Consider the following 25161-nt stretch of genomic DNA (forward strand, 5'->3'; position numbering starts at 1 on the left):
ATCATTAGTGTCTTTATTGACTTACCATTAGAACATTCTGGGCTTCCTCGAACAAATGGTGGAGCCTTTGTCATTGTCCTGCAGGTTTCCAAAAGCATTGTGGAACGTTGATTATCAGCAAAAAATATGAACATACCAAGCTATATAAACTTTAAAATACTGTGTTGGTTATTTTGCTCTTTTCTTTACCTCCAGGTTCCAGCCATTCCCACAATTCCTGTTGTTGGTAAAGGGCTGCTTAGTACACCCCAGCTGTTAGCAGAAATAGTGTCAGGTAAGAAGCTACAGATGTGTCTTTGTAAAGGTGGGAGGCCATAACTTAAGGGATAGCTAATATTTTCATGCTGTTATTGATGTTAAAACATGTAAGGACAACAGAGATGAGCATGGTGGGTCATATCTACTCTCAAGTGCATAAGGAGATTTGATTAAGGTGCTGATGTTACCTCAGGCTCATAAACTTGCTTTTTCTAAAAAGCAAACCTGCTTTAAAAAAAAAAATATTATGCATAAGCAACCTCTTCAAATGAGTGAACTGTAAATACTGACTCTGCTAGGTGGTTCTGACTGTTTTGCATTGACAAAGCTCTCAATTTTCTGAAAAGGCAGAACTAGAATAACACATTACTGAGAAATTACTGTTTTGACTCTGGATTTGAGCATTTATTTTCATGGCTCGTCTAGAGAAAAAATTCCTGTAGTGGAACCTGGACACTTGTTTCCTGGAGCTTCTCTTATTATTCCTTTCTTATGTGTTCTTGAAAGTCTAATGGTGCCTTTAGACTGTCTTAGTGCTGTCTATAATAGGGCTTTAATTTTGTTCAGTTCTCATCCAGTGAGTAAGAGAGCAGTGTAGATTTAAAGTCTATTTTGTCAAGTTAGATTTAAAGTGATCATGCTGTTAAAAATGCAGTTGGAATGGCATAGAGAGGGTGGGATGTTTAGCCCTGTTTCTGGAAAAAGTTTACTGACAAAGTAATTTTGCTTCTGTAGATTCTGAAGAAGAATACTTTGATTTTGAGGAAAGCTCTGAACCAACTGACAGTTCAGTAATTAAAGGAGAAGAAATAAGAAAAGAGGAGCCTGCTCAGGAGGAACTGACAGATCTTCACCTCAAGTTTGAAATTAAAGAAGTATGTCTCTAATTCTGTTTTCCCCTGCCTAAAGAATACTTTAAAAATATCCAATGTTCTTTTACCAGTATTCTCCAGATTAGTGGATGCAGAAACATAATCACCAAACAAAAAACCCCTCATGTATACACATACATATTTCTATGCATATGAGATATTTCTTGTCTGTATGGGATGCATATAAATAAAACATGATGCATACACACAGATGTATTTAAAAGAAAAAAAAGAAAAAAGCCCCTTATTGGAGTATTTTTACTAGGAAAAATTAGTACCAACTCATCATTAGGGGGTAAGGAGTGGGAATATTGCACTGGAGAAACAAAGTCAGTCCCAGGCAGGTTTCTTGCAAAGAGAAAATCCCCAAATATTTTTTTGTATTTAAATCTTTCACCATCAATCCCTTCTCCTTTCTATTATATAGTCTAAAATCTGTAACAGAAGCAGTGCTTCCAACAAAGCAGGGAGGGCATGAATCTTGCACTTTTGTTGTTGGTTTAAATGGTGAGAATACTGCATGTGAGAAGATGGCATAACTGCATTTCTTGTTTATCCAGGTTTTAGTAGAACTCACCAGACAAAAGAAAATTGAGGAAACAGTACTTGTATTTGATGTAATGCATCTTGGGACAGAAGCTACTGTCAAAACCTACAATTTAGCAGCTGTATCTTATTTGAAGAAAATAAGCTTGGATTACTATGGAATTGGAGGTAATAAGCAGTGGCAGAGAAGTGGACTTGTGTGTGTAGTAGCAATTAGTTGGAGCTCTCCTGTGCCTTGTGCTCTCTGAAATGCAAATCTTGTTCCAGTTTCCCAGTTCATGTGCAGCTGTCATTGCAGTGCTTGTGCTACTGATGCAGTTGATAAGTTGTGGACTCTCACCATAATGCTTATGGAATAAATAAAGAGCTTAGAGCTCAGTCTTTGGATGGAAAAAGGATTTGCCATTTTGGATTTAGCCAAGAGAAACCAGTGACTTGTATTTAATGGTGCAATGTATTTTAGCAAATGGTACTGAAAATTAATCCCTACCTTTAAGGCATAAATTGTTTGGTTCTCTGAAAGAACAGAAATGATCCTAATTCTTGTTTATCTCATGTGGTGTTGTACAGGTAAAAAAGCACCCATTCATCTCATTAGTTCCTCAGACAAGCCTGGCTTAGACCTTCTGAAGGTGGAATACGTCAAGGTATACACAAAGCTTTTTAAAATTATTTTTAAAGCATTTCTACATATTCTTAATATATAGTCTATATATAATCCTAAACCTACTATTCAGAGCTAGTGGGATTATTTTGTATCTTTTGAAGAGAACAGTGACTGGTTGGAATTAATATTAACCTTCATCCATATCATTATTTTCAGGCTGACAGAAATGGGCCACAGTTTCAGACAATTTTTAACAACACTGAACAGATGATTCAAGTGAGTGTTTACAGATTTTATTGCTTATTTTCTTTTGGTTTGCTTACTCAGAACAGAGGAATTAATAAGAGTTATTTTGCTTTCCTGTTTTCCTGCCTTCCAGCAGGAGGCTTCAAGAGTTAAAATGTCCTTGAAATTTTTATACCACTTTAGAGCAGAATGTTTGTTAAACTGCTGAAAAAGTGTCTTGTGTAGCTCATGTGGATGAAATTCAAACTACTGTAAGAATGCACCTTCTCATGCTTCAGGGATCATGACATTCAGGGGCCCAGTATGGGAAACTATAGTGGAGTCACCAAGTCTTTCCCTTTCATGTCAAATAATCTGTGTTGTGAGTGCCATGTGTTCAGCACTCTGGTGGCTGTCTTTTATAAGTAGTCTAGGTCCATGTCTGACTGTGATTTTTTTTATTTTACTAATGGTGTCTGAGTCAGATTTTAGTCTAAGGACAAAGAGTGACTTGAGACATTCTTGAAATAAAGTACAAAGGATGGTGTTTTTTGTGGTGGGTTATTTCTCCTCTTTATACCTTTATGGCATTATTTTACCTGCCTTATTTTAGTATGAAGACTGAAATAATTCACTTGTTATGTAATAGTTTTAAAGTGTCTATAGATTTAGTCTGAGAGCTTTAATTACTGAAACCTTTTTGCCAAAAAGCAGTTCCTGAAGCTGCAGCAGGAGATGAGGGTTCTAATACTCCAGTGCTGCTGAGTTACCTGTCCTCATACTATGGGCTAGTGCTAATGTCAAGAGAACTCAATTTTCTGTGCATCATCTGGAGTTGCTGTTGCCTTGCAGCTCTTCAGTGGGACTTCTGAAGAATTGCATTTGGGCTCTATTTCCAGTTTCAAGCCCATTCAAGTGGACAGATGTATTAAGCTACACAGCAGGCACTTGCTTACCTTTTGGACTCCTTAGTGGATTTTTTGAGGAATACCCATATTGTAAATATCTACATGTCAGCCACCTGCTCTAGTACTGTTATTGCAGGAGCATTCAAGCCCAAGGCTGTGTTTGACAAAATTAATTTTGCATCACTTTTTTTTTTTTGTACTGAGGAGGTTATAGGTTAGCAGTTACAGCTTTAAGATCTGGGTTGTTGCCAGGTTCCCTTATTTTCTAAACTTATCCCTATTCTGCTTTACAGAAAGCTTTTTCCTTTATGATCTGTTGTTGGCCACACATACAGCTTTTCTGTTTCTAAGGAATGGTTCTGTTGCACTGGGTGGTTTTGCACCTCAGTCTGACTCTGACACCTTTAAGCAACTGTTTCATCATATGGACTCTCATGTTTTCAACAGGTAACTTTTTCATCACTGAACCTCCTGTTGCACACAGAGGCCCTTATGTCTGCTGTCAGTTTTCTCACAGCTGTTAATCCATCAGGCAGTGAAAGAAGTGGAGAAGTACCATCCAAAGAAAAAAAACTAGAAGATGACTCTATATTGAGGAAAGGTACGGTTGTGATTATCCAAATGATGGTTCTAGAAGGATGTTTTGCATACTCGCAAATCTAGAGAAACATGATTAGCTTTGTAGAAATAAAGATGAAAGGCAAGACATGAGTCATAGGTGCCTTGAAAATCCCACCTTCTCTTATTTCTAGTGTCTAAGCCTTCCAAGGATAAGGATGTGTTTGACTTCAAGCTTTTTGCCAAACTGGATGCCTTCTGTTTAAATATTTGTGATGAAAAAAAGACCATCGCAGAGATCAAGATACAAGGTATTAAATTCTTTTTTAGAAGTAACTACTCTGGTACTTTGGTTTCAAAGCAATTGCTAATGATTGGACTAAAAAAAAAGTTGTAAATATGCAGCATCTGTTTTTATTTATTTGTTTATTTATTGTTATCTGTGCAAGAATGGCTTCTTGTCTTGTTTTCAAAGTCAGCCTTCAAGTCTGTCATAATGTTTTGACCTCCAGCTAGGAAGATGTGCTATGTTATTACTCAAATGATTAGGTTCACCCTTTGAGGAAGTTTGATTATGAGTGGCTTTTCATGTTGTACTAAGATATACTGTAAAGTTATTTAGGATAAATAATTATGTAGGATAAGAAAACCCCTTCAAAATATTTTCTTTAGTTTTTAACCCTAGGGGTTTGTTTGAGTTCCTTGTTTTGGTTTTGTTTTCTAGATTGGTTTTACCCCTTCAAAGGGCTATCAATTCTTTGGGGGAGTTTCACTTCTGTCTGGCTTTAACTGCCATCCTCATAGTTGCTCACACTCTCATGAATATTTAGGAATGTGTGGTATGCAAGATGAGTACTGCAGTTCATAAAGTCTTTTGCTTGTGCCCATCTCTAAATCATATCATGTATTCACACAAGATTATGTATATGCAAAAATAATGCATTCAAATAGTTCAGTATAGTAACATCTTTGCTGCTAGAAAATCTCAATGCACTCACTCAATAGCTTGCTTATTAAGAAATGGAGGATTGATTGACTCATTTTTTATGAATAGTATCTCAGTTATTTCCAGAGATGATTGATACTGACACAGTATTTGTATTGCAAGTATTTCTTTTTTGTTTTGGTAGAAGCTGTAGTACACTCATTTTTAAAGTAACTTAGTAACTTGTTCTCACTTCCTCTGCTGGTGTCCCCACCCTGAAAATAACTGTTACTTCTGCTGTGCAAGTCTGTTTCTATTTTTGTACTTTGCAGGTCTTGACTCATCTCTCTGCCTTCAGCCCAGCCAAACTGTATTCTTTGCTCGACTTAAGGACATAGTTGTCACAGATGTTGATTCAAGGACCCTTCATAAAAAAGTACTCAACTACAAGATTTTAACTTTTACTTGATTCTTGGTTAGTTTGATGTGTATAAAAGTGAAATGTAATACACATTCCACTCTTCTAAAAGTATTTGATTTGTTGTGAATAAGTATTTTCAAATAAGATACATCATAAAGAAAAATTTTCATTTTACAAGAATGGATGTCTGAAAGGATTAGAAAAACTAGTAATCTAACTTGTAATCTGATAGGCTGATGGTATCTTTAGTTCTTTGTGTCATTACTTTTGTAGAAGCTGCTGATGGCTGGTGGGTGCTGTTTCTCTCTTTCTAGGCTGTGTCTATAGTGGGAGATGAAGTTTTCAGTTTCAATCTGACATTAAATCCTCATGCTACTGAGGGAGAAGCCTACACTGACATGTCAAAAGTGGATGGTACTGTATGTTTGAAAGTAGGCTGCATCCAGCTGGTGTACCTTCACAAATTTCTCATGTCTCTCCTGGTAAGTCTCATTTCCCTTTCTATGTTTCTGCAGCATTCTCAGAGTAGTGTTTTAGGCTGTGCTCTCAGTGCGTTAGGTTTCATTTCCTGAAAGAGAAGTGATGGGTTTAATTTTTCCTGTGTACTATTATAAACTTTGGTAAGTAACTGATTTAAATTTCAATTGAGTCACTTCCCACCCTCAGTTTTGGAAATAGAGAAAAACTTGGTGCTGTTGAGGTAGTTGGGGGTTTTTATGTTTGCTGCCCTTTCCACCCCAGCAAAATTCTTGAGTTCATTGCAAACATCAGAGCTAACACTAGAGGCAGATCTTTCCACAAGGTAGGTGTCATGGTGCCTGCAAATTAACCAGTGTAAATATCAGTGTGTTTGAGTAGCCTAATGATACTCAAAGCTTTTTCAATAAAGCACCAGTGGGCTTTCTCTTATTCAATAGGTTGTTTAGTAGGAATTCAATAGTATTCAGGGAGGGCAAGAGGGACTTTCAAAATTGTGTCCCTAAAAACTAATGAGCTAAGGAGCCTTGTAGCTAAGGAAAGAAGGAAAAATAGAGATGAATTTAGAATGAGTGGATTGCACTGGTTAGTACTTCTTTCACCCTTCATTAGACAGAAGGTACTCAGTTGTTTTTTCCTGTGGAAAATTCAACTTCCATTGAAGTAGGCAGCATAATTGGCAGCAATAATTGGTGGATGGTGGTGAAAAATGAAAAAGTAACTTAGAGTAAAAACTATTTATAGACATTTCTCCATTCTCTTTCACTGCTTTTCTAGACCTTCTTGAACAACTTCCAGACAGCCAAGGAGACACTGAGTGCTGCTACAGTCCAAGCTGCAGAGAAAGCTGCTACCAGTGTGAAAGACCTGGCCCAGAGGAGTTTCCGCCTTGCAATGGACATTCACCTGAAAGCACCAGTTATAGTTATCCCCCAGTCCTCCATTTCCCCCAATGCAATAGTAATAGATCTTGGCTTAATTAAGGTTCAGAACCAGTTTGTCTTGGTGTCCTCAGAAGGCAGTTTACTCCCTCCAGTCATTGACAAAATGGATGTGCAGCTGACAAAGCTGAAACTGTCGAGGTACGATGGGTAATACTCTGTAGAACATTAATGTTCTTGCCTAGAAACCATGCTTGGTGCTAGTGTCAAATATTTGGTATTAAAATGCCTTTTATCTTAGAGCAGTTAGATCAGTAATAAAATCAGAAACTATTCTGCTTAGGAAAGTGTTTGGTACTGCATTTGAGATTTTAAGATTTTCAAAAATGCAACATGGGATTTCCAACTTTCCAACTATTCTCCTTTTTTTCCCTTTCTGTGTTTCAAGGATCACTTTGGAGACAGATGTGTCACATCCAGATATTCAGATACTTCACCCTATTAATTTAAGCCTGTCTGTGAAACGAAATCTCTCTGCAGCTTGGTTTCACAAGTTACCGGTGTTGGAGGTCACAGGGTACCTGGATACAATGAATGTAAGTCTTGTGAGAAGGTGGTGATAATACTTACTCTGAGAGCAACCCTTAATGTTATTTCTGGGCACAAAGGGGCAACAAATAGGTGTGGAGTGGATTTCAGCAACGTAATAGGATTTAACCCCACCTAGGTGAATGTAGTGGTTTGAGGGGATCACATAAATGGTTTTGTGACCACTTCTCTGAGAAGAATTCTTTGAAGTGTTTTGGTTTTTCTTCTTTAGAAACAAAATCTTCTTGAGAGGAGTTTAAAATAATGCAAACATTTTCTTTAGTAACTCCAGCTTCCTACCTTCCCATCACCCTTGAGTGGGATACTTGCTTTTTGTGTCATTTTATGGACTGTGAAAGAAAGTACCAGGAACATCTCGGGTGAAACTGAACTGAAAATGTCATGAAGGGGCATGTCATTGACAGGAATGTATTAAAAGCATAGGTACATTAAATGCTGAAATGTGTATTGATACAGCACTAGAGGTCAAAACCTTTAATCTCCTTGGACTTTTACATTAAGGGTTGAAAGAATTTAATTTTCTTATTGAAGGGATGATTCTGCTGGCAAAACAGCTGTAAATAAGCACTCTTCTTGCCAGGAAACATTGTTCTGCTTTGTTAGCAGGTGATAAGTTCAAGGAACAATGTGTTTTTCCTGAGAATTTTGATCTGCAACTTTTTAGGTCGTGTTAAGTCAAGAGGATTTGAATGTCTGTCTCAAAGTGTTGACGGAAAACCTGGGTGAAGCAGAAGAAACTCAAAAGGATGCAAAATCAGTGCTGCAAAAGGAAGGTCAGAGATGGAATTTGTTGTGAATACTGTCTTAGCTTTCAGGAGTAAGGAAAAGCATTTATTTTCTGGAAAGTAAGTTTAGATCTGAGAGTATGGTAATAAGCTGAGTCTATCTGATAAACTCTAATTTTGTAAGGACAGTGTTCATACTTTCATACTTTAAGAAATTGGAAACATTACAAGACAAAATTTGGTAATTGTGTTAGCTAAGTTGTCAAGGAACTAGCAAGGTATGGAGATGTCAGAGTCATCTTGTTGCCAGGATATGTTTCTATTTCCTTTTCATGCTCTAAGTTAAAGGCTCTGCTTATGGAAATGTTCGTATCTTATCTTTGGTGAATGTACTCCATCTAAATGAATAAAAGAATTGGATGTGTTTCTTGAGCTAAACAAATGGTGGCAGTTTGAAAAGTTAAGCAATATATTGAATGTTACAGGTAAAATGAAAGAACTGGAGAGATCAGTTTTGATACAGGATAAGAGTGTTTCAGAAGGAATGCTGTCTGAAAAGAGAAAAATAACATTAAATGAAGATGTAATCAATATGCTACTTAATTTTGAAATTAAAGAGGTATGTATCCATCTGTACAACTTATTCAATCTGAACCCAGTACTCATCTGTTTCTTAGAAGTAGTGGGCTATAAAGCCCATTTTAACAGTTTGACTTGGCAAGTAAAAGAAAACAAACAAAAGGAACAGAGCAGGGGCCAGGGGAAATCTTCAGCAAATTGGTCCTATAGGGTCTGTTTATGAAAATGCAAAATGTCTAGATTAATATTATGTTTCACATTTAGCCTGTTTATAACTGCCATGCATGTCTGAACAACTTCACTGAAATATTGAACTTATTTTCCTTTCCATATTCAAGGTTGTAGTAACCTTGATGAAGCAGGTTCAGAAGGAGAGATATCCATTGCATATTCTAACTGTGCTACAGCTTGGGACCAAAACCAAAATTAGAAATCATGAATTGGCTGCAGCAGCATATCTGAAAAAAATTACAATGAGATGCACTGAAATACATGGTAAGTCTTCTAAGGAACTTCTGATACAATCATTAGAGTGTGTGAAACTGGATTTATAGCCAGAGGATAACATATAGTAACCAATAATGAGGGGAAGGGAAAGAGTAATTTAGATAGAATTAATCTGTTTAACCTGATACCAAGTTTTACTGCCATTGCTAGAATTAGAGTTAATGTATTTGAGTGAGTTGAGTACTTTGAGCAGGAATGGTGTTCCTGAGAAGTATTCCAGTTATTCAGTGGATCTTGATGGGCTTCTGATTCTGTGCTTTATGACCCCTTCTGGCAGCACTGGAAATGCTTCTTTGGTTGGTCAGGTAACAGTGCAAAGTGAAGTGATAACTGAAATAGCCACTTATCCAAGTAGAAAATAAGGTTTTGAGTGTGTAAACAAGAAGGTAGGAATGCAAAGAAATTTCATTTGTAAGTCTTGCTTCAAGAGCAAGTTAATTTTTACTAGTTTAATTGACAATGAAGTGAATATAACATTTCACAAAATAATGCTTCATGTGCAGCTTCAGTGGAAATAGCTGTTTACTTTCACTATTTCAGCAAGAATAGTATCTAATTAGTATGTAATAGAGAATTAGCATGGAGTCATTGCATAGGTGGAGTAAACACTTTACATTTTTATTTCTTTGTTTGCAGATTCAAAAGGAGATCCTCTTTGCATTCTTAACTCCTCAAGTGAGACAGATGAACATCTTTTGAAAATGGAATATATTAAGGTTTCAATACATTTTCAGTAAAATTACATGGGGAGGAAAGTAAGGCTTCCATACTTAGCTTGTAGATTTGTATCTAAAACTTACCCAGGCCTTCTCCCAAATACCTGTTTTTCAGTTTAACATTTCCTTTAATTCTCCACTGCTTCCATATAGCTAGCTCTTGCTTCATAACTCAATGCTATTACTGAAATCACTGGCAAGACAAATATTTGTTTGTGTTCTGTGTGTACAGCACAAATGAGTATCTGTGTGCAACTTAACAGGTGTGATGGTCTTGGCCTGTGCAAGTGAAGAGTGGCCCTACAGGGGATAAAACTGGCATTTGAAGAGTGATATGTTGGTAGCTTAAAAAAGGCCTTCAAAAATTGCATGAATACTTTGGAATCTGATAGGTTGTAGAACCAGTGGGCTCCTCAATATTCTTATCTGGACTGGCAGCATTTACATAATGAAAAATAGATTAATTTGTACTGGCAAAGTATTAAGCATAAATTGACCCAGTTTAAATAGATTCTAAATGAGACAAATTTTGTAACTAGCCAGTTGAATTTTCACAAAATAGTTGCTATGAAATGTCTCTGAGCAGAACATTGTGAATAACCCATTCTGGTTACCTTGCTTGTGCATTATTTGAAGAATTTGTTTGTTCAGGCTTCATCACTTTCCTTTGTTTTCTTTTGCAATTGGAATAATCCTTGTGTGTGGCCTAATTCAGTTAATAAAATTATTAATAATTAATATTAATTATTAGCTAATTCAATAAAGACCGACTGTGTCCCTTTTCTTTTTTTTCTCCTCTTTAGGCTGATCCTGATGGACCAGACTTTGTTACTACTTACCAAAGCACCAAGCAAAACATCAATGTAAGTACTGGATGTACTTAATTTGGTTTTTTAAGCTTTTTGAATCACAGCAGCTGTGTTAGTTACTCCCTTCTTTCTTCTCATTGAAGAGGAAAAAAAATGGAACAAAACCAACCCAAAACCAAAACCCTGACTCTCATCATTATAACCTACTGCTTTATATTTAACTACTTCAAAGACAAATCCAGGTAGAAAAAAAGGATATATTTTTTTACTGAAGTATTTATTGTAATATTTTTTTTAAAACTAAAATCTATACATTTTTTGTTAGTTAGAAAAATATCCTTATGAATTTTAACTGAGGTCTTTAGATGTGCTTTGTCTCTGGAGTGATCCACTTGGCAGAGAGATAAACCAGGGCCTTGTGTTTCTGAGCTTGTAACAGTGAAATGGAGATATGAGCTGGAATATCCAGGTACCATTCTTAGGGGTCTTAAGTGCAATTAATCCTTTTACTTCTCCTGAAAGCAGCTATCCATGAGTAATTTTTCAAGTGACTTCTGAAGTAAGCATGTCCTTATGCTTTTAAAATGTTTCCTTTAAACAGAAGTGGTGGGTCAAGCTGCTTCTTGAGGGCCTTGTGTGGAATAAGTGGCTGATGCTGGGTTTCACTCAGTAACACTGGCAGGAGTAGTTGCTGCTCATATACTCCCTGTTCTGATTGCAAATTTGGAATCTTAGTGGGGTTTTGTTGTTGTTGTTGTTCTACCATATCTCCTAAAACATCTTCACACGTGGTCCTGAAGTTGTCACTTGAAGTGCTGAATGCAATGCAATAAGTGAAATGCAGCAGAACTCAAGAGTGTCCTGGAAAGGCATAACCACATGGGGCATCAGTTTTTAGGTGGAAACAGTTCCTCTGTAGCTGCTGTAAGCTTCTCTTCCCTAGCTCCCTCATCTGTTCTGGAGCTTGTGAAGTTGAAGGGGACAGAGATAGAAATCAAATACTTGTGAAATTGAGCAATAGGCTTTTTTCCTTGGTTCTATGACAGCAGCTCTGAGTTGTTAGGGTATAAACTGGTACTAAATCACAATATGACTTTGCCTCCTTGCCTTCCTTTTAGGTCATCTTCTCCTGTTTGGATATAGTACTTCACACAGAGGCTTTGCTTTCCATCATGAGTTTCCTCACCTTCAGTGTTCCATCAGGTGGTCTGCCAAGTACTGAGAAATCATCAGAGCACAAGCCTCAAATGAAAGAACAGGAAAGAGGAAGCACTCTTATACCAGGTAGTGTCATATTAGACAGGCTGTACTTCTGTTGTTTAACGGCATCTCACCTTCAGTTTCAAAGGATATTATTTCCAATTACAGCATTGCAGTCTATTTGGTGGAAAACAAAGCATGCACAACTGTAAATGGGGGAAAATAATCTTACTAAAAAAAAACCCAGCAGACATTTTTCCTGTTGCTTAATTTTACAAATTCTCCTTACTCAATATAACTTATCCCTGGGTGGTGGCCTGATTTTTTGTAATGAAAGTTGAATAAATGATGTTGCATTGTGCAGCCTTTCCAAAGGTTTAGTGTCACAAGCATGTAGCTTTGCAATCTGAGAGCTCTGAAGAGTGCTTACATTGCTGAAAAGAAATACTGCTCTGGGGAAGCACAGAGAAGTTCTGAACTGAAGGGGTGGTGTGTTTATTAAGTATGGGTCTTTGTAACCTTGAAATAGGGAGAGTTCCTGAATATTTTGTCAGGCCCTGTGTTGTTGATTCTTGTGTTTGTAGTGTTGTTTGTGAAATTCAATGTTATCTAATCCTCAGACTCTTGGGATGGAGTCCAGTGGCTGTTCCACTTTCTGTTTGTGCAGTGTTGCTGCAGCTAATATGCCTCAATTGGCTTTGCTGCTTGACACAGAGAGGAGCACTTCTCATGTGATGAGATGGTGTTTCAAATAATGTGGTGTATACTGCATTCACAACTAATGCATGAAAACTAGATATTAGTGAGGAGAACAGATATCTTGATGGCTTTTTGCCTGTGATGGTTGGTGACAGGTTGTGTGCCAGAAGGAAACTCTTAATAAATGACTTTTTTCACATTTTGACTAAGGATTATCATATCTTTTAGGGAATGACTGCAGGTTCATATATTTACAAAACTACTAGTCTAATATTTGTTTAAATAGTGAGCTTGTAATATTTGAACTCCTTGTATGTCTCTTGTGTTTCCTACCCAGTGTCTGGTGATGCAGGCCATGATGATGTCTCTGAATTAAAGCTCACTGCAAAGCTAAATGCATTCAGTATTGCAGTGTGTGATCAGACCTGTAGAATTGCAGACATTAGAATACAAGGTAAGGTGGTTTTTATTGAAATACAAGATGAAGCTGGCTGTAGCCAGAAATAGGCTGTTTCCCTCCATTTACTTCTAAAAGGCCAGTGTGTGCACTGCAGGTGTCTCTAACATTTGTTTAAATCTATTTTGATTGTATGAAATGATCTGCAAGGAAAAAATGTTTGACTCAAAAAACAAAGATGATTTCTAAGTGTAGTAAAATTAAAAGAAGTGAAGGCACTATGTTTTAGGTAACACAGACTTCATTTTTTATTAGCTAGATCCTAGGTAGTGCTGGGGAATTGTCCTCTACTCTTAGAATCAAGTTATGTTAGCAACTTTGTCATGTGCAGTAAGGCCCTGACTTCTCTCTCAGGCTTAGCATTCATTGTTACATAGCAGAAAGCTGGATTCTAAGCTGGTATTATTCTTTACATTCAGTAGTAAATAATTCTGGGGGTTGGTTGGTTTGTTTGTTTTTTAGCAGAAGTGTTTACTTAGAAATATGTTGGAGTGCATTTATTTCCTTCCTTCCTTCCTTCTTTTGTTTCATTCAGGAATGGATGCATCTGTGGCTATGAAGCCTAAAGAGATTAAAGTGTTCTCCAGACTTGAGGACATTGTAATTACAAATGTTGATCCAAAAACAATCCATAAAAAGGTAATGTGTTGAGCAGATTGTAAATAGCTGATGAGACCCAGTTTTTCAAGTGATTTAGTGACAGCACTATAGTTTAATTTGCTGTGTTACAATGCAATGTACAGTGTAATACTAAGCAAAATTTATTGGTTAAATTCCTTCTCCTCAGAGAAGCAAAACATTCTTCTATTTAATGTTTAGTTCTTTTTAATTACATTTGCACTGGTATGTTTAATTCTGAGTAGCAGGGGTTAAATGTAAAATGGGCTATAGATAAGGAAGTGAGAAGAGGCATGTACTATAAAACAGGGGATTCTGTTTCCTTTTGAGCCTACCATGTGTCCAAGTACTGCTGATAAATTGCTGTGGATCTTTTTGGGGAAATATTTTTTGTTTCATAAATCCCTGGTAGCATTAACTATGTGAACTTAATCTTCTAGGCTGTCTCCATAATGGGAGATGAAGTGTTTAGATTTCACATGTCACTTTATCCAGATGCCACTGCAGGGGAGGCCTATGCTGACATGTCAAGGGTGGATGGTAAAATGTCTCTGAAAGTGGGCTGCATCCAAATAATTTACCTACATAAGTTCTTTATGTCTCTCTTGGTAAGACAGTAGTTCAAGTTCTTTTCTTGACATTAAAAGTTCTTTTTAATGAGATAAAATGCAGTCAGCTCTTTTTGACCTGTACCTGGTGGTGTGCTGATGTGCAAGCACATAGAAGTATTGTGCATTAGAGTTACCACTTAAGTTGCACTGCTTTACAGAAGATTGCCAAGGAGAATGATGACAGAAGTAATGAATAGAGCTGATAGCTTTAACAATATCTTAAAAATTACACAGTTCAGTAACTGTTTATTCATGATTTTAGTGTTTTTCCCTTTTGAAACAAGTGTGGTTGAATTAGCAATTTCATATTTAAACCACAGGTGTTAATTTTTGTTAAATTGACATTTTGCCTGGACCTTGCCTTTGAAAATCTTATTTGTTTTCACGGAACTTTTACGTTTTTTCCCCTACCTATGAATAGAACTTCCTAAACAATTTCCAAGCAGCACAAGAAGCCCTGACTGCAGTCACTGTGCAGGCAGCAGAAATGGCTGCTTCCAGCATGAAGGACTTTGCTAAGAAGAGCTTCCGCCTCCTAATGGATGTCAACCTAAAGGCTCCAGTCATAGTTGTCCCTGAATCTTCTGCTTCACGTAATGCTTTGGTAGCTGATCTTGGCTTAATCAGAGTTCAGAATGAATTCAAGCTGGTGTCTTCAGATGAATCTCCTCTTCCTCCAGTCATTGACAACATGGATGTGCAGCTGACTCACTTGAAATTATCAAGGTAAATATGGAGCTTTTTCCTGAGTTGAAGTGTCTTTGTAAAGGAAAAGTGTCCGTGTTCTGTATGCAGCATTCTTCTTTTATTTGAACATGGAAGGCAATGAGAACATGCTAAACCAAGCAAAAAACCTTACAAAGGTAAGTTTAGGAGAGCTTTTAGGTAGGGTCACAGATCTACAATCTCTAAACTTCTTGGAAAGAAAGGAATAATAGCATGGTAATTTGAGTTCATCTGGAGTGCACACAAGGGTGTAAGTACCTATGAGCTTATTCTTGAATTAATTATGCCTGTAGTTTTGCTAGATTAATATGGTACTATTTTGTCTTTTGCAACTAGTCAATATTTTTCCTCTATTACTTCCATTGTCTTTTTTTAGGTGCATTATATCCACAGATACACAACCAGATTCTGAAATTCTTAGTCCTGTGAGTTTGACTTTACTGGTCCAGAGAAATTTAGCATCAGCATGGTATCATAAGTGCCCAACAATTGGTATCAAAGGAGACCTAAAACCAATGCAGGTAATAACATGAGTAATTAAAACTATATCAAAAGTTACACAGCTTCTCAGAATTGCCCTCAGCTTAGTTAAGGAGCTTGTAAACTCATTTCAGTTTGTGTCCTTTACAGTATGTTGAAAGACTCCCAGCTGGATCATTCAGTTTATGGATTTGTTAGAGTTTTGATACTGTATAATGAATAATTTTGGTGTAGCTGCATGTAAATGGAATAAAATGTGGTTTTATTTTTCTGGGGGTCTGTTGGAGCTAACCATGGACTCAACAGGCAGCAAGATCATTGAGTTTATTTGTTGAATTGCCATTCAAAACCAAAACTTGACAATTCAAATTGTTGAATCTGTCGCATTCAGGTTGTTTGAATGCTTAGTAGATGTATTAAGAATGAAAAGGTGATCTCTAATACACAACAATTTAAAATTATCTTTGCAGAGGGAGGGCTCTATTTTTCTTTTCCTGCATTAACTGAGTGAATTTTAATGGGTAAAACCAAACTGGGGCAGCTTTTCCTTGTTCCTGAACCCTTTTACTTGTTCATTCCTGTATCTGTGCTTTGGCCAAATGTCACAAAGCACAGAGAAATAAGAGATTTAAAGGAGTACCAGCAAAATTAATCAATGTAGGAAAAATATTCTTACACTGTGTACTATGGGCTAAGTGGCTGCATCTTGTCACTTGGTACTGCCTGCTTTTTTGTGATTCTGTAATGTTATGACTGGATACTTATTAAATCTCTGAAGGCCTACTCACTGGCAGTTGCTTTAGTGTATACAATGCAAATCTTGGCTTTAATGTTTTCTGGTCATGTTTTTGGGTTACTGAATTGTTGAGAAGTGCTTATGTTTTATCAATTACTCATATTTTTAATAGGCAAAGATCATTTTACAAATCTAGAAAGTGTTTATCATAAGGACTGTTATTTCTTGTTGTAGCTCCTGTTTATAACAAGTAAAAATGATATAGGAGAAATGGGCAAATAATTTTGATTATTTTGGACAGGATAATTGTGACTATTCAGTTTGTTTCTGCTGGAAGCAGCCCATTGTTTCTCCTCAATGCTTGTATACTGTGTTGGAAGAAATGTTGTCCCAAAAATGAACTTGTGGCTTTATCACTTTACAGATTGCACTCAGTGAAGGTGATCTAACTGTTATCATGAAAATTTTAGTTGAAAACCTTGGAGGGGCTTCTTCCCAGCCACATACTGTGCAAGAGAATATTGAAGATATGCAGATAGCCAAAAAAGGGAAAGCTCCACATGAATCAGGTGCCTCTGAGGGTATGTTCAATTCAAAGGCTGAATATGTGTAGGCAGAGGGCTGTTTGCAAATTCAAGTATAACATTTTTCTGAAGCACTACAAATTGTTCTAACTGTTACCAATATATTGTGTACATGAAAAGTTAAAAATAACAATGTATGCACTTACATGGAATGTGAGCTCCTGATGATAAGAAGATTTTGTGATGTGTTTTTTGTTATTAATTTCTCCTATGGTGGTGTTCTTCAGTTTATATCAATCACTCTTCTGACTGCATGTGGTTAAAAAAGAAAAAAGCCAAATCATCTACCCAAGAATGTCAATGCACAATTACAACAATTGAGGAAGATATTAGCATTCAAATTGCTAATTAATGTGTCAATGTAAACAGTGCATGTCTCTGGATGAAATAGAGTTAACACTTTGCCAAAATCTATTTCTTCCCCAAACTTAACATTTTTGAGTAGTCTTCTACTTAGAGCTTTCCCTTTTTGTGATTTAGATTTTTTGATTTAGAGCTTTCCCTCTTTTTGTGATTTTCCAATCTTAATTTAGAAAACCCCAAACACCAAACCAACCAACTAAAAAAAAAGGTAGCCAACAACAAAAAACCCCAAAACCAGCAAGCCCAGTGTTCAAAAGAAATGTAAAATTATCTTCTTTTCACTGACAGGTGCCCTTGTTGATTCTGGACAAAAATGTGTTTCTGCAGTGCAGTCTTCTTTGGAATGTTGTACATTGCTTAAATTTGACTTCAATTTTGAGTCCCTTTCTGTAACTCTCTACAACAGTGACCCAACTCAGGTTTGTGACAAAGCTTTTACCACACAGGTGGGGTGGGCAGCCAGGCTTCTCACATGGACAGAACTCAGTCAGAAAAATGAAGTTATATCAGCTGCATTGGCTTTGTAATGCTTTCCTAATGGAGCTTTGAGCTTTCCTGAGCTGACAGTGTCCTTAAGAGAAAGAACGTGTGTGCATTTCTGAAAGTCACACTAAAAATATTACTAAACCACCAAAACCACCCAGCATTTGATTTGGTCATTCAAGCTTTGATTCCAGTTACCCAAAGTAAAAAGGAATATTTCAAAAGCAGGAGCTGTTAGCTCAGACAATGCTAGTTCTATGCATGGTGCCTCTAGAGTTAGTAAGCAGATCCAAGCTGTATGTTGCCCATAATTTCCTCGTGCATATCCCTGAGTGTGGGCAATCATGGGAATCCTCTCTGTGCTGAAAACAGAAGAGAAAGATGTGAAATGTCTTGTTTTCATGACTTAATAAAGTCTGCTTTGTGTAGAGGTGAAGCTGCTTGATTATATGTCTTTGTGTATAGTGAATGTTATTGTATATAATTTTTAAGATGTTCATGTGCAGTGAGCATCACAGGGAAGAAGGACACTGTTATGGGATTTTATTTTCATTTCACTGTCATATAATCCCCACTTGTTGCTGAGGCGCTCTTGTAGATGAGTTAGAGTGATGAGAGTGGAGGGTTCCTTTGGTAAGGGATCTAGGGCTCAAAGAGATGATCCTGCAGTGAAGCATTCTGAGCAACTGCTGCCAGTGTGGTGCAGAAACAACTTCACTGCAGCCCAGCAGGTTTTTTGTTTTCTCAGTGAATTTCTTGAACTCATTTGTGTGAGTGGAGGACTGATGACAGCAACAGGCTAGTCAGATCCTTCAGTTGATGGATGATGATGCACATGGCTAGCAGCAAGGGGAATGTGTCAGTGCTTTGTTCAGTGGTAGCTAACCCTGCACTCTGTCCTTCTGCAGCAATCTCTGCTTTCAGTGCACAGTGACAAACTGCGCCTCGGGGAGCTGCGGCTGCACCTCATGGCGTCCGCAGGGGAGATGTTCTCAGATGGCTCCATGGACATCACTGTTAAACTCAAAGCATGTACCTTGGATGATCTCAGAGAAGGAATTCAGAATGTGACTGCAAGGTAGGTTTGAATGCATCAGAAATGAAAAAACTCCAGCTTATGAGGAAGGCTTTTTCCTTGTTCTTTACTTTGCTTCACATGGAATTGATAGAACTCAGTAGTGCTGTCAGTTGTGGCCTGGAATACTCTGTGCTTAAGCAATGAACAATTTTAACAATTTTCTACTCTTTTATGTTGATTTCTCATGTTATCCAAAACAAACAGAAATCTTGGAGACTGGCATATTACAGTAAACTGTAGGACAGCTGAAGAGAGAGCACCCAGACTCATCTAGAGAGTTGTGTGCACTGAAACTTCAGTGTGATTATGTGCTGCATGCATGCTTTCAAAATATAGCACACTAGTCTTAAATTGAAATTACTCTTCTGCTAGAAAAGTCTCTACCCTCTTATTTCTGGAAGAAACACTGCTTGCTTATATAGTAATTCTTCTTTATAAAGGACATGGGGAGAAAAAATGGCAGTACTTATGCATCTTTGTTTTCCTAGATCTATGAGTTATGATGTTTGAGATGTTTCTTATTGAACTTGTTTTCCAGAATGATAGACAAGAAAGATGACACAAATGACACTTCCATGATTGATATAAGATACAAGCAGGATAAAAGTGGAACTGAAATTGTTGCTGTCCTTGACAAGCTGTACATATGTGCTAGTATGGAATTTTTGTTGACAGTAGCACATTTTTTCATTAAGTCAATGCCAGTATCTTCAGCTGAAGGATCTGCACAGTTCCAATTAAAGCAAGTTGCTTCTGGGAAATCCAAGGCAGATACAGGTCTGTAAAACCAGTTACCACACACCTCCAATTCCCTCCTTTGCAGATTTCATTCTGAAAATTACTCATCCAAAAGTTTTCAAGATACTGTCTTGGTATCAGACTTAAGAAATTAGTTTATTCTTCAGGATGTGTAGATTGCTCACTGACATAATAGATAGCTTTCCTCTTCCTGCTTTTTATATTCAAGGTGGTTTTTTTAACCTTGTTTTCACAGAGATATCTGTACGGCCCAACATGACAGTAAAAGCTGTGATTTTGGATCCAGAAATTGTATTTGTTGCTAATTTGACCAGTGCTGATGCCCCTGCCTTAAAAGTGTCCTTCCAATGTGACTTTTCTCTGACATCAGACAAGCTTGCACAAAGGATGACTGCTCAAGTGAAGGCCTTCAAAGTGTTGGCATGTGCTTTTCTCAAGGAAAAACAAGGCAAGAATGTTACTACGGTAAGGAAACCAGTGTTTCATGATGAAAAAAGCAGTTAGAAGGGGTGGCCCTTAACTGGCATATCTACAGCACTCATAACTCTCAGTCTTCATATCACTGATTATTCAGAAGAGAGGAGGGGCCTGTGCCATTTAAAGGTGAATCTCTTATCAGGAGGTGCAGGACTTTGGCACTTCGAGCTCTGTCTAAAACCTGTGCTGTGCATTTGTAAATGACATTAAAAGTTTCTTAGTGAAGAAACTGTATGAGGGGTTTAGAAGCCCAAGACCTTTTGCAGTGTTTTTCACTGCCTGTTGGCTTCCTTGTTGCAGTAGAATCCTGAGCAGCCTGTTGTCTGGAACTTCATTGGTACCTTCCTGCCAAGGCAGCACTGAGGCACAAAGGTGGCCTGAGTGCTTCATCTCACATGTGCTTATCTTCCCTTATCTTCCAATCTTCTGAAGGATTCAGGAGTATTTTTAATATTTTATCACTGTGTGTTGGGTTTTTGTTTTGTCTGGTTTTTAAGCATTATTTCAGAAGCTTTTATTTCCCTGGCTTTTAAACTTTCAGTACAAAATGGTACTTGTGCAAATTGGGATGTGGGATTGTTGCACTATATATTGTTTTTACTCTGAAACATGTTGTTGCTTCATGGAATCAGTGCCCCTTTGGCCTATGGAGTGAAAAAAATACAAAACCTTATGATAAGGTTAGATTTAAGGAGTCACCTTAATAATCAAATTGTTTTGCACTCAGGTGTTACGGCCATGCTCTTTGGTCATGGAAAATATGGTGCACACTTCAGGGTTACAGACTGTGGCAGTAACAATAGAGGAACTGACTATTAAGGTAAGATTAATTAAAATTGTCTATGGAAGAACAGCTATGTTTCTCAAGCTGTAGCTTGGTTTTTGTTGTCGTGTGGGGTTTATTTAAAAATTATTGTTATTATTTAAATTTTATTTCATTTTGTTTGCATATTGTTATTTACATTTTTTATTTCCCCATGAGTTTCATTCCAGAAATAGGCATTTTAAAACTGCTCTGTGGTGGAAGAAGTCATTGTATGTTTGTCATTTTGACAGTCCCTTGACTAGAAAGGAGTAAGTTAAATACTTGAGATTCTAGGATTCCTTCTACCACTTCCCTCCAAAGTTAGAAAATAACTCTTCCCCTTACTGCTGCCACTACTATTTTTGGGATATTTTGTAGGAAAGGAAAACAAGAGGACATCCATGAATGGATTATTTTATTTGGAAATTAAGTTGTATCCCTTAAAAGACTTTTCATGTTTGTATTTGTATTTATCATACATTTTGAATTTTAATTGAAGACTTTTTTTTCTTTTTTCAAGATATCACCAATAATTTTGAATACTGTTGTGACCATTATGGCTGCCCTAAAACCCAAAACAACAGAGGAGGATTCTAGAGGAGCAACAGAAGTTTCTGAGAACTTGTGGCAAGTGAAGCCTGTGGATGAGTGCAATGCTTGGTTTCTTGGTGTTGACATAGCCACAGAAGCAACAGAAACTTTTAGGGACCGTGAACAAATTCTGAAGCAAGAGAAATTTGATATTGTAGTGAAATCAGTTCAGATGACCTTGGAATGTGGCCTGGGCCATCGAACTGTCCCTTTATTGTTAGTGGAATCTACATTTTCAGGTGTCCTTAAAAACTGGTCCTCACTGATGGAGGTCACTGCTGACATGTCCCTGGAGGTATGTGGGGTCAAACTCTTGGCTGCTTTATACACATCTGCAGAGTGCCTGAGTTCAAGTAACTTCTTAATATACTTTATGTGTGCTGAATTAATAACAGGTTTAAATTGAAATGCTCTCAGGAGTTCTTTAGTCAGGTAAGTAAGCATAGCATGCTTTGTGCAGAAAGTTGGAAGTCAATAGATTTTAAATGCAGTTGTAATGTGAAATAATCTAGTCCTGTGTTTCTGTATTATTACTGCATATCAGGTTCTGCTGTGTGAACAATGAGCTTGGCTTACTTGAATAGTCACATTTAACTCTTATTGCCCCCCCATTTTGTTTGTTTCTCCAGCATTGTGTTTATTGGTAAGGTAGAAGTTACACTCTTTTTGCAAAATAAGATGCCATTCTGAGATGGCAGAAGTCTCTTATGGAGACAGCAGGTTAAAATGCCGTACAACCAGATGTGCAGCTGCTCTATGCAATGCACTTACTACCCCTTGTCATTTTACCAAATTGACTCATTTTTCATTGTGTTCTTGGATATACAAGTAGCCTTCTTCCTTTGCCCTGTGTGCATATCATGGTGGAGTTTGGATGCCTAATTGTGTACCCCTGGGGGAGGTCGCTGTGCTTCCAGGAGGGACAAGCAAAATAGCTGGGAGCATCCAGAACTCCTGAGTCCACAGCTTCTATTCAGATTTGTAGTAATGGAAGCAAAGTAGAAACTTGGTGTTGGCTATGAGTTAGAGGAATCATTCCAGTGGACCAGATGACCAGAATCAGGCTATAATTGGCTCAAACTAATTTTTATTTCATACTACTAAAAAGTACTTGTGGCATTGAATATCCTGGTCTCAAAGTCATTCTCTCAAACCATGTGGGGGAAGATAAGAGACTTGATTATGTTAACTGAAAGTGCTAAAAAGATATGGTTTTACCAGGATGCTTGATTGCTCTCAAAGCAAGACAGGGAATGAATTCTTGAAAAATGGTGTAATTTGTGAAAAATATGATTTATTACACTTCTATGTATTATTCTTTAAAACCATTAAAATAGTAGACCTCCAAAACATGAAATGAAGATTTGTTGTTATTAATTTTTTCATAATAATTGCTTTGTATTTAGATACCTTATTTAACTTTGATTATTTCTTTAGGTTCATTATTACAATGAAACCTATGCAGTGTGGGAGCCACTTATTGAACGAGTTGAAGGAGGAAGGAAGCAATGGAATTTAAAGCTAGAGGTATGTAAAGATACTTGACATTATGTGAAATGGTTTGAAGAGGCAGCTATTTTTAAGTTTCTTTGAAGTTTTATGGGACATTGACCTTTTGAATGCTGTTGCTTGAAGGAGCTATGCAGTTTTACATGAGAAAAAAAAATCTTAAGGATTTTAAGGTTTATATATAATGTGAATTACCGGTGCGTGGATGCGATGAAGCGTGTAACCATGCAGAGAAGAGAAACAAATTTGCCTCCTGTGTTGGTAGAAAATTCCCATGTTTGTTTAAAACATCCGAGTTTTGCAAAGCAAAGCAGATATTACTTTGCTTCCACAATTGTCAAGTGTAAGTCAAGTAGTTTTTTCCTGTTTAAACATAGGAGAAATAACCCATAGGTTTGTAATTGTCTAATGAGGATTTTCTTTTAGATGAAGACTAACCCTGTCCAGGAGAGAAGTCTGCTGCCTGGGGATGATTTCATTGTTATTCCTGAGCCACAAACAGCAATTAACATCTCTTCAATGGACACAATGAACATAACAATATCCAAATGTTGTCTTGCTGTTTTCAGTAACCTGGCCAAGGTAATAACAATCAGTTATGTGCTTTCATAGGAAATTCAGTATTATCTTTGTTTTAAGAACTGTATTGACTCCCACTCAAATGGCTTCTCTGCAGCTCTGACAAATGTTACCTGGATGGGCTGAGGAGTTTTACTCAGCTCCTTTAGGCTTAGCAAAAAAGTGGGGCTGTCTTTTGAAAGAAGTAGCTTCTGTGTTAGAACAAATGTGCCTATGCAGGACTTAAGGAAGTGTCATACGTGTATGTTAAATGAACATGAAATGCTCTAATAAACACAGCTGTTTCCTACAATACTCCTTCTGAAATATTAAAACAGAAAATTACTTCCTTTCCATATTTTCTGTTTAATTGAATGCTAAGAAAAGTATGCATTTTAGGATTGGCCTTTAAACTGCAGGAGTAGAATGTCCCGTGTGTTGAAAATACTTTTTACCCCTATAGTAACGGTGTGTTTATGAATAGTCAAGGCTGCTTTTCCCTCCTGTTTTTTCTGGGTTGAAGAAATTTTGGTCACTAAATCAAGTTGTTTTTACGGAGACTTATGCCTATTTATTTTTTAATTCTGAATGAACAGCAGTTCTTTACTTGCTTACACTGTAAGTCTGTATTGGTAGTCACTTGTTGTGGCTTCTGTGTAACCAAACAAAAGCTTTTAAGTCCAAGTTGTGATTGAATTTGGAGCTTGTGTTCCATCTCCTTGTGACTTCTGAGTCCCAGCTCTTATGTTTCTCTTACAACCTAAGATTTGGAAAAATTCCCCGTGAGGAGCATGAAGGCTTATTGTAGCATCAACATTTGCTGCAAATCACAGAATAAGATTAGATTCCCTGGAAGTAACCTGTACTTGCCTGAAATACTACTATACAAAACATAGGTCTGCTATATATAATTCCTCCCCTTTTAAAAAAGGTAGTTCCTGGGAACTGTCTTTTAAAGCCCTTATAGATATGTTACTGTGGCTATTTATGTATGACAGATTGTATTTGTTGTTCTTTACAGGCATTTTCAGAAGCAACTGCATCTACCTTTGGCTATTCCTTTAAAGAGACAGCACCTATCATAGTGAAAAATGCCCTGGGTGTTTCTCTCAAAGTTCTTCCTAGCTCCAATTTTCGGATAGTGGGTTCAGTTGAAAAAGAAAACATGAATGAAATAGAGGCTGGTCAGAGCATGGAACTGGAATACTCTGCTTTTGAAGCACCCCAGCGAGGAAGGTTGTCTGCACTGCACCGACAGGAAAGCTCTGTCTTCTCTTTAAATTTAGGTATTATGCTGAGTGCTGTTTACTATGACAGGCTGGGCATGGGAAGATGGGAGTTAAATTCAATGTGGTAGAAATTAGGTCAAATATCAAATATGTTGTGTTGGAATTACCTTTGGATATTGATGCTCATTAAAAAAACCACCAGAAAACAGGTACTGGGCTTCTTAAAAAGATAGAAAATTCCTCTGCTCCAGTTTTTCAGAAAGTGAAAAGAGTGGTATTTTTTCCTACCCCTTGGGAGAACTGGAAGGCATTCTAGTGGAGTCATTGATGGACCATCTTAGAGGCCCCTGTGACATAGGCCTGTGTGTTCCAGCTCCTGTTAAACAGGATTTCCATTTCTCCTATCACTACTTTTGTTTGGCTTTCTCTAGTTAGACAGCTGCTTAAGACCAGTTATGATTCTGTGGTTTTAGCTTTGCCAGGAAATATTCCTAAGAAAACAGCCATACGTAATCATCTGAGTTTTTCCTTCTCCATCACATCCCATATGAAGGTACTTGGTGATACAAGGCTTG

The 25161-nt window shown here is 37.2% G+C and overlaps 1 protein-coding gene across 3 annotated transcripts in view; it reads left to right on the plus strand.

Annotated features, from left to right (window-relative positions):
- VPS13C (vacuolar protein sorting 13 homolog C) overlaps window positions 1–25161 on the plus strand; it is a 75145-nt gene that overhangs the window by 22143 nt on the left and 27841 nt on the right. For 2 of the 3 annotated variants that reach the window (XM_084213574.1, XM_084213576.1), the window contains exons 24-55: window positions 196–274; window positions 994–1133; window positions 1691–1844; window positions 2247–2323; window positions 2500–2559; window positions 3864–4017; window positions 4169–4285; window positions 5232–5335; window positions 5635–5802; window positions 6575–6879; window positions 7127–7274; window positions 7952–8060; window positions 8498–8631; window positions 8930–9086; window positions 9735–9814; window positions 10618–10677; window positions 11742–11907; window positions 12860–12976; window positions 13515–13618; window positions 14038–14205; window positions 14630–14934; window positions 15311–15455; window positions 16575–16731; window positions 17386–17516; window positions 18489–18658; window positions 19197–19435; window positions 19653–19882; window positions 20622–20714; window positions 21220–21585; window positions 22728–22817; window positions 23226–23381; window positions 24379–24643. In XM_084213574.1, the coding sequence (XP_084069700.1) occupies window positions 196–274; window positions 994–1133; window positions 1691–1844; window positions 2247–2323; window positions 2500–2559; window positions 3864–4017; window positions 4169–4285; window positions 5232–5335; window positions 5635–5802; window positions 6575–6879; window positions 7127–7274; window positions 7952–8060; window positions 8498–8631; window positions 8930–9086; window positions 9735–9814; window positions 10618–10677; window positions 11742–11907; window positions 12860–12976; window positions 13515–13618; window positions 14038–14205; window positions 14630–14934; window positions 15311–15455; window positions 16575–16731; window positions 17386–17516; window positions 18489–18658; window positions 19197–19435; window positions 19653–19882; window positions 20622–20714; window positions 21220–21585; window positions 22728–22817; window positions 23226–23381; window positions 24379–24643 (4948 nt within the window). The remainder of the gene's footprint in view (window positions 1–195; window positions 275–993; window positions 1134–1690; window positions 1845–2246; window positions 2324–2499; window positions 2560–3863; window positions 4018–4168; window positions 4286–5231; window positions 5336–5634; window positions 5803–6574; window positions 6880–7126; window positions 7275–7951; window positions 8061–8497; window positions 8632–8929; window positions 9087–9734; window positions 9815–10617; window positions 10678–11741; window positions 11908–12859; window positions 12977–13514; window positions 13619–14037; window positions 14206–14629; window positions 14935–15310; window positions 15456–16574; window positions 16732–17385; window positions 17517–18488; window positions 18659–19196; window positions 19436–19652; window positions 19883–20621; window positions 20715–21219; window positions 21586–22727; window positions 22818–23225; window positions 23382–24378; window positions 24644–25161) is intronic. The other variant, XM_084213575.1, reaches the window with a different exon arrangement.

This window comes from Fringilla coelebs, assembly GCF_963513975.1.
Source record: "Fringilla coelebs genome assembly, chromosome: 12".
NCBI classification, from domain to species: Eukaryota; Metazoa; Chordata; class Aves; order Passeriformes; family Fringillidae; genus Fringilla; species Fringilla coelebs.